Here is an 8,782-nt window from a genome sequence, read left to right on the forward strand (position 1 = left end):
TTTAGTCCCGGCTCGATGACCCGGGACTGAAGGTTCCACCTTTCGTCCCGGGATCGTTGTCTCGGCGCAGTAACCGGGACTAAAGGCCGTTACCGTCCGGGACAACAAGTCCATCCTGTAGTAGTGACTCCTCGCTTATTGGGTCGTCCTTCCCTGGAACTGATGTAGCCAAATAAGACAGACGGACTAAAGGACCACCAATTTGTCCTGGCATTTCATTTTCCTTGCAGTTTCACAGGAACAATACATTGCCCTATCAAATTATTTTATTTAAACAATTGGACGCTCACTTAGCTTGGGGCCGGGAATATTATCAAACTATAGCAAATCCATCGATTACCGAGCACAACTTGTGTTGACCTCTTTGGAGGCAGGTCTCGTCTATGCCAATGTCATCACACCTAGCCCGTTTGTTGCAAGAATACCAAACACAGGTAGTTTGACGTCCTCAGGCTGTACAGATCAGGCCTAGCCTAGTCCGTCCTCACGGGCCACTCTCGTGCAGCCTAGCAAATAGGCCCTAAGTCAGTGGAGGTACACACATCGACAACACAATGCTTGCTGTAGTTACGAACCCACGACAGCTAGCGCACCACGTAGGGGGCAGCGTCGTGTATGATCACCGCCCACTGATGGCATGAGCCATCATCCTTGCCGCCAGAGCTGGAGACGTAGCGACGTACGATTTTCCGGAGAGATCATCTCCACCGGCAGCGCCTTCTCCCGCGGCGATGCTCTCAGCTTCAGGAGCCTGGAGGACAAGAGTCCCCGACGTTGTATCCACCGGCAGGCCTCCTGCGTGTCGACTTGGAGGGCCTGTCTCGTCACATCCACACAATACTTGTCGTGGTTACCAACCCACCACATCTCACCTCCAACTCGTAACTTTCCGCAGTCGATAGGAACTCCATAGCCACTCCTGTTGCCAAGTTTTCCCTCGTCGCCCCTTCACCTTCTACTGCGGTCACTGTAACACCCCTTGTCCAAAATCTTCTTATATGGCCCAGCACTGCATGTGGAGCGGGCCAGCATACACATAGCACTCTTATACTTTTGTCCTTGCTTCAGGTAAAAGGGTTAACCCAGATGAGCTATGTTTGGAACGACAAGGATTATAAGCTGACCCTCACCCTCCTAATCTTCCAAAGTGATACTAAACCCACGAACTACAACTTCTCATGCGCCACATGGGTCAACTTCACAACTACCACGGGGTACAAATGGGCTGGGGTTTTACAGTCACCACCCTTAAGGGCTGACGCCCTCACCAGCTAACCACATACGCAGCAGAAATCTAGGACCACCACTTCATACACCCTTCTATGGGCTTATGCAGCAAAGGTCGATAATGTGATACAATATGTGACACCCCGCACTATAATTGCGTGCTACCAATTGGTATTTAACGTTTTGACATCTGTGTCGGACATAGTGGCTAACACCTAACGATTTGTAGATTCTACCATAATTTTCTGCCCCTACAATAGTCGGACGTGATGTTGGAAAAGCATCATTATTGGTCGGTTCAGAGCCCTACGTGGTAAACTGCTCAATAATGTTGCAAGATTAAAATGTGATATCGGCAGGTGTAAACTAGTTGATCATCAGTTCCATCCATTGGAGAATGCAGACGTGTTGAGAACTCGTATATGTAGGGCGATGGTGAACGACTACCAGCTATTTTAGCTTATTATTAGATTATGAAGACAGACTGAGAAAGCAATTTTCTCCACTATAACACCAAGCAAGATATAGTTTAGAACAACAACAACATCACGGCAAGAGTGTCATCAATACATTAAGTTTGCCTGTGGAGCCGTGACTTATAATTGACGTATACTTATCAGTCTAAAACTGGAGTTGACGAAATAAGACAGCCCTTTTACATGTTTAAAACAAATAGAAAATATAAATGCTGAGTCAGATCCGTGTCATCTCTTTGGAGTGTAGTACTAGGGTGCATATATATTGTAAAGTTTTTCTCAAGTAAGGTATAATAATTGCTTAGATTTTGTGCTAATGAGAGACACTGATGAGGACTGCAGTGTGTATAGTATGTGCATGCTGAGGAGGTACAAACAAATACTAGCAGCCGGGTAGAAACGAACCAATATATAACAGGCTCTAGTATGTACACATGACGACTGACCAACTGATGGATGACTTTCAACACGGGTTAAGGCCCTGTTTGGATCGTTAGCGCTAAAAATGAGCTAGCTAATAGCTAGTAGCTGCTGATTTTTAGTAGCAAACTGTTTGGATCTACCTGGGTGGTTGGATAGTGAGTTGAAGGTGTATATGAACTATTAGCAACTCAAAACATGCTGATGGAACTAAATAGTCAGTAGCCCTACAAGTAATAATTAGCGGGTCTGTTTAGTTTTCTCTAGTACTAATTTTAGTTGCTAATTTTCAGTGCTAGTGGATCCAAACAAACCCTGAGTCTACCACAGAAGGACACTACATCCTTATTGGCTCGTCCTTCTCCGTGTTACTGATGTAGCCAACTAAGACAGGGACGTGCTGAAGGACCATTGATTGTCCTGGCATTTCATTTTTCGTTGATGTTTCACAAGGACAGTTGCCCTAGTTCTTCTATTTATTAAACCATAGCACGCTAACTTTTCTTGGGGTCCGGAATACTATCAAACTAGCAAATCCCCCCATCACTCGGCACAACTAGCGTAGACCCCTTAGGCTGAAGGACGTCTATGCCAATGTCGTCACCCCTGCAGCCTTTGCTGCTCCTCGCAGCAACGGTACCTACCGCGGATACCCTGCTCATGACTCCAGGGTGCCATGGGCTACTACACGGATAATCGAAGAGATGGGTAATTTTAAAAAAAAAAAATGGAATAGATCCAATGGCTATTATTGATGATGATGGTTTGAATCTATCAAATTAAATGCCAGATATTTATAACTATTATGGGATTTCTAGAATTTATGTTTTTCTTAACGATGTAGTGGGGATTAGTATAATGTGGAACCTCCCTCTAAATAGTAATAGTAAGATGCACTGTATATAGTTAGTCTAAAATACAACAGGGGGACTGGCCAAATGATATGAGTACGTGCAGCTGTAAAGCAAAAAACAAATAGAAATAATGGCGTGTCCAAATCGTGTGATGACTTCGTTGGAATGTAGTACTTGAGAATTACTTCGTCAATTAGTGTGTGGTATCTATAAAATAAAGGGTTTCTGGTGAAAAGGGGGTAAGACAAAGTATAAAAAGGAATTGGTTGGTTTAGTAAGAGTTTTGGGGTTTCCAATGCAAAACCATTTAGGATGCTAGTATAGAGAACTATTGGAGAGAGAAAAATTAAGGTTGTTACTTATTTTGTTAACCTACTAAACTTATTAGTTTGGCAAGTAAATTATAGAAAATATTTGGAGATGCTCTAGGAAGTTACACACTGGCAGCAGCAGTAGGTGGAGCCAACAAATAAAAATTATGACTTGTGGGCAGTCGTCTAGTACATATGGACGACTGACCGACCGATGACCTGTGGGCAGGTCTACAAACAAAAATACTAAACGCTTGGCTCATCCATCGTCGTCCTTCTCAGTGGAGCTGATGTAGCCATCAACAAAAGTACAAGACAGTTGTGGTGCATGGGTGCAGGAGCATCAGATTCTTAAAACCCAAGATTCCAGGCTGTTTCTTATCAGTTGGTTACCTTTGGCTGGCTGCTACACCCATAGTTCTTCTATTTAAACCCCTGGAGACTAACCTCGGGGATACATACGACGCATCAAACGAGAAACAAAAAATCCAGTGAACACTCAGCAAAGCCACCGATGTCATCACTCCTGTTGCTTGTGCTGCTCCTTGCAGCAAAGGAAGCCACTGCAGACAGCCTCCCTGATGCGAGACCGGGCTGCCAGGCTCTCTGCGGAGACGTGGAGATACCATACCCATTCGGCATCGGCACCATCTGCTCCCGCAAAGGCTTCGAGATCGACTGCATCAACAACGGCAGCGCCGGCGAGATTCCCGTGCTACCTACGCCCGACCAGAACATTCGGGTGCTGCACCTGTCCGTGTCGCCATTCCCGGAGGCTCGGGTGGTTCTTCCGGTGGCATGGCGGTGCTTCAACTCCACCGGAGACATCACTGGGAGCTACGCGGGCGACGTCGACTTCAACAGAGAGGGCGTATATCGCATCTCCAACACACAGAATGAGCTCTTCGTCCTCGGCTGCAACACCTATGCCTACAACAATGGCGTCAGGGTGTACGACAGCCGCTTCAGTTACAAGTACTACACGGGATGCATCACCGTCACCAATGACAAAACGGACCCCCGTGATGATGCCTGCGCGGGCCTCGGCTGCTGCCGCGTCGACATCCCGCCAGGCATCACGGATACCAGCATGACCATATCTGGCTGGTCGCACGCCAACCAGGAGTTCTGCCCCTGCGACTATGCCTTCATCGTAGAGAAGGGCAACTACACCTTCAAGGCATCCGACCTTATATCCAACAACCAGACCATGCCTCTGCATGTGGACTGGACCATGCCGCTGCGTCTCGACTGGGCCATCCGCGACAACGGCTCGACGACTGCCGTCTCCTGCGCTCAGGCACCCAACAAGACTGATCATGAGTATGCCTGCCTTGGCAACCACAGCGAGTGCATCAACTCAACCAATGGCCCTGGGTACTTCTGCAATTGTACCCAAGGCTACGAGGGTAACCCCTACGTCGTTGGTGGATGCACGAGTAAGTAGCCTTGATACATGGATCTTGTATCTTATCTTAGGCTTTAACGGCGCCTGAATTCTCACCATGCACTATATTCTAGATATTCTCATAGATTAATTAAAAACAACTAATCATTAATTTGATAGACTCTCACAATCGTCATCAATAATATTCTTCGGATCCATTGTATTTTATAAAAAAAAATACTGACCTCTATCATTCTGAAAATATGTAAAGTAACTCCTAATCATAGCATCTAAATTACCCACCTTTGGCATTATGAAAGATGATAATTCAAAATAACCCCCTATAATTATATTTAAGTTTCTCACCTCTATCTTTATGAAAGACGATTCAAAATAAAAACCCACAATTTACATCTAAAATACAAAGCTCTGCAATTATGGAAGATAATTTAAATAGCCCCCTATTGTTCAATCTAAATTACTCACCACTGCAATTATAAAAAGATAATTTAAAATAACCACCTAATTTTTAAAATTATCTCTATCTGTCATTATCAAAAATAATGCAAAGTAACACGCCACATTTGCATTCCAATTAGCCATATATGCATTTAGGAAAGAAAATATACTAATATAAGTTTCATGAAAAAAATCAATATCCATAGAGGATGCTACATATCTCTAAATTACACACTTCAATAGCTATGAAGTTAAAAGTAAGCACAATCTTATGTTCGACTATATAGACCAAGTAATTGTGTATCGATTAGACAATTTTTTAATAGTATAGAAGCATGAAAAATATTTGGCTAACAAAGCAAATAACAATGATACTGATAATTCACTTTAAGTATATTAATACTCCAAGAGAATAAATTTTATAAGTTTTTGTAAATTAGTTGTTTATACATTTTAACTCGGTAATTGTAATTTAATTTGAAGTATTCATGGTTTCTTAAACATATGGACTAATTTTTCAGCAATTATAAGTATCTTTCTATAACAACTAATATACATACTAATGATAACAACAAATTATTTAAATTATTAATAACCATGTCAATATTATTACTTTAGGTATATTATACATTTTAACTAATATATTGACATATCTATATTGATTGTATAAATTTACTGTATATATAATTATTTGATAAACACAGACATAACTAATCTTTAGTAGTCAGAGGTACTTAACAATAACTAACGCTTACATCTCCTAAGATTCTTGTCCCATGCGCGAGCACAAGTTGATGGACTATTACTTGACTTTTAAAACAAAATAACATTACTTCACTAATTAGAAGTTACTTATTTGAAAGTTTATTGTAAAAGTTAAGAACCCAACTATAGACTTATTTACTTATTTGGAGGTTCAAAGCTACAGATATACTCTAGCTTGTAAGCAAATTTCTAAAATAGCAACAACTACTTTAAATTTTTCATTTTAAATAGGTGGGATTATTTTTTGAATTTTTGGAAGTCTTAGGTGGTTTATTTAATTTCCTTGTCAATTCTCTATACCGTACTTCATGTTTTCTTTAATCAAAAAGAGTTTCAAGATTTTACAGCTTTATTTCCTATATTTTCTATTTACCTTATACATGTGATTATTGCACAAATTATTGTGTTGTTGACGAATGACATTTTTGTGATTATGGCAACTATATACAGATATCAACGAATGCCAATATCCACAAAGATATCCTTGTCCAAGTGGTAGCAAATGCATTGACACAAACGGAGGCTACAAGTGTAAATGCAATTTATTCCGAAGAGGAGAGGAATGTCGTCCCATAATTCCCATGACTGTTGTTGCTCTATTAGGTGAGCATAAAAGTCAGTATAAGCTAATTAGGTTCTTTTGTAGCTCTATGTTTATTACACATTGCTTATTTCTCTTATTTTTCACATTATCCATGTGATGCTATATTTCTATTGATGAAAGAAATGAATGGAACTAGGGTTAGGGGTAATTTATACACGGTAATAAAATATAGCACACAAATATATGTACATGTATATGCATGTATATACATACATGGACATAATATATATGTAACTCAAATCAGTATAGTAATTATCGTAACTCAAAGTGGCCATAGAATAAGTCATTCTATATAGCCAGCTATAGAACAGTACTTCTATATATGTAAATTCCTTTTTAATCCGAGGTGTAGCCACTATCATGTTTATATCTCAAGATTTAGGGTGTATATGGCCTGATGAAGCGTATGCATATAGAATATGTGATCATACTAGATCATCTAGAATAGTATATGTCAAGTATGCAAGTATACACAAAATATGTGGTTATACTTATTTTATATATTAATACGGTGGTATTATAACAATATATTAAAAAATATGTGTTCCTCTGAAATTTTGTTTACATAGTAAGATTTGGTGTATCTTAAAATATGTATCTAAACATACTAAAATTGATAAACGAGTATTCATATGCATGGCTGTTTATTGAAGATGGGAGTAGCTACACCTAGGAGTAGGAAAAAACTCACCATGTATTCAAACACACACACATGTGTATGTGTCATATCAGAAAGCAAGATAGAAATAAAGAAAGTGTCAACAGAGGGCTCATAACTTTGTCTCGTTAATGTACAAATGCATATATAGATATAATTGAAATTTAATCCTACCTGCTACACACTGTGTTTGTAGGAACGTTTGTCGCAATCTTTTTTCTAGTGCTCCTACTCTGGTTCATTTACATGGATGGAAAGCGGCGAGTGAAGAGGGCCTGCTTTGACAAAAATGGGGGTGAAGTACTTAAGGAAGCAGCTGGCATTGCCATATTCACACAAGAGCAGCTGAACAAAATAACAAACAACTACGACACCCCCATTGGAAAAGGTGCCTTCGGCAGCGTCTTCTTGGGAGAAATCAACGAGAAGGAGCGAGTTGCGGTTAAACGTTCTCATTTTGAGAACAAGAAAGGTGGTCAGCTTCAGCAAGGGGGTGAATTTGTGAATGAGATCACCTTCCAGTTCCAAAATAGACACCCAAACCTGGTTCGCCTTGTTGGGTGCTGTTTGGAGACAAATATCCCTGTTCTGGTCTACGAGTATATCAGTAATGGGAACCTCTACAACCTACTTCATGGGCAGAGGGATAAGGTGCTCCTGCTAAGGACACGCCTCAACATTGCCATTGGCTCTTCAGAAGCTCTTGCTTATATGCATTCACATGCTGATCGTGACCGCATCCATGGTGATGTCAAGACTGCCAATATCCTCTTGAATGACAACCTCATGCCGAAGGTCTCCGATTTTGGATCATCGAGGCTTTTGTCAACCGCTAAGTATGCCACGGCTGTGGCAGCAGATATGAGCTACATAGACCCAATGTATATGATGACACATCGTTTTGTACCAAAGAGTGATGTCTACAGCTTTGGAATCGTTCTTCTTGAGCTGATAACCCGGAAGACGGTCCGGTATGGGAAAGATAGAAGCCTGCCCGTGGACTTTGTCAAGTCTTCTAAAGAGAAGGGCAATGCAAGGGAATTGTACGACGGCAACATTTTGTCTCATGATGGTGATCAATGTCACTATTGTGGAGAGTGCCTTGACAAGATTGGCGCTCTTGCAGTCCAATGTCTGATGTACGACGTTGACGATAGACCCACAATGGCAGAGGTAGTGGATGAATTGAAGCAAGCAGCCAATCTAGTGGATAATTGCAAGCAGCGAGCCATCGTCTCCCAGCATACTGTTGCTCATGTTTGAGTTAAGTTAAAGGCGCGTATGAAACATGATGAAGAAAGTGCTTCGTCAGCTCAAGCTAGCTACATTATAGTACTATAATGATCAAATTTATCTTTCATCACTATATATAACTACATATCCAGCTTGTATGTGTTTATGCACGCAGTTGCACTATATTTTTATTTTATGTATTTGCATGGCTGAAATAATTTGTGAAGTACATTATTGTATTGTGTAACTAATTCCATTTTATATAGAAAATATTTTATGTTTGATATGTCAACAACCAGATATAGCTAGGAGCTAGTGTGCTTCCTCAAATTTGAGTCTGCAGGTTACATGAAAATAGTAATATTCAGATAGCCGCCAGTAATTGCAG

The 8,782-nt window shown here is 40.8% G+C and overlaps 1 protein-coding gene across 1 annotated transcript; it reads left to right on the forward strand.

Annotated features, from left to right (window-relative positions):
* Nucleotides 1-3,769: 3,769 nt before the first annotated feature.
* LOC136483141 (wall-associated receptor kinase 2-like) lies at nt 3,770-8,598 on the forward strand. The gene is made up of 3 exons (XM_066480232.1): nt 3,770-4,727; nt 6,350-6,502; nt 7,358-8,598. Exons 1-3 carry the CDS (start codon nt 3,803-3,805, stop codon nt 8,422-8,424), a joined length of 2,145 nt encoding a protein of 714 aa, XP_066336329.1. The 5' UTR covers nt 3,770-3,802; the 3' UTR covers nt 8,425-8,598.
* The last annotated feature ends 184 nt before the right edge of the window (nt 8,599-8,782 follow it).

The sequence above is a fragment of the Miscanthus floridulus genome, chromosome 9 (assembly GCF_019320115.1).
Source record: "Miscanthus floridulus cultivar M001 chromosome 9, ASM1932011v1, whole genome shotgun sequence".
NCBI classification, from domain to species: domain Eukaryota; kingdom Viridiplantae; phylum Streptophyta; class Magnoliopsida; order Poales; family Poaceae; genus Miscanthus; species Miscanthus floridulus.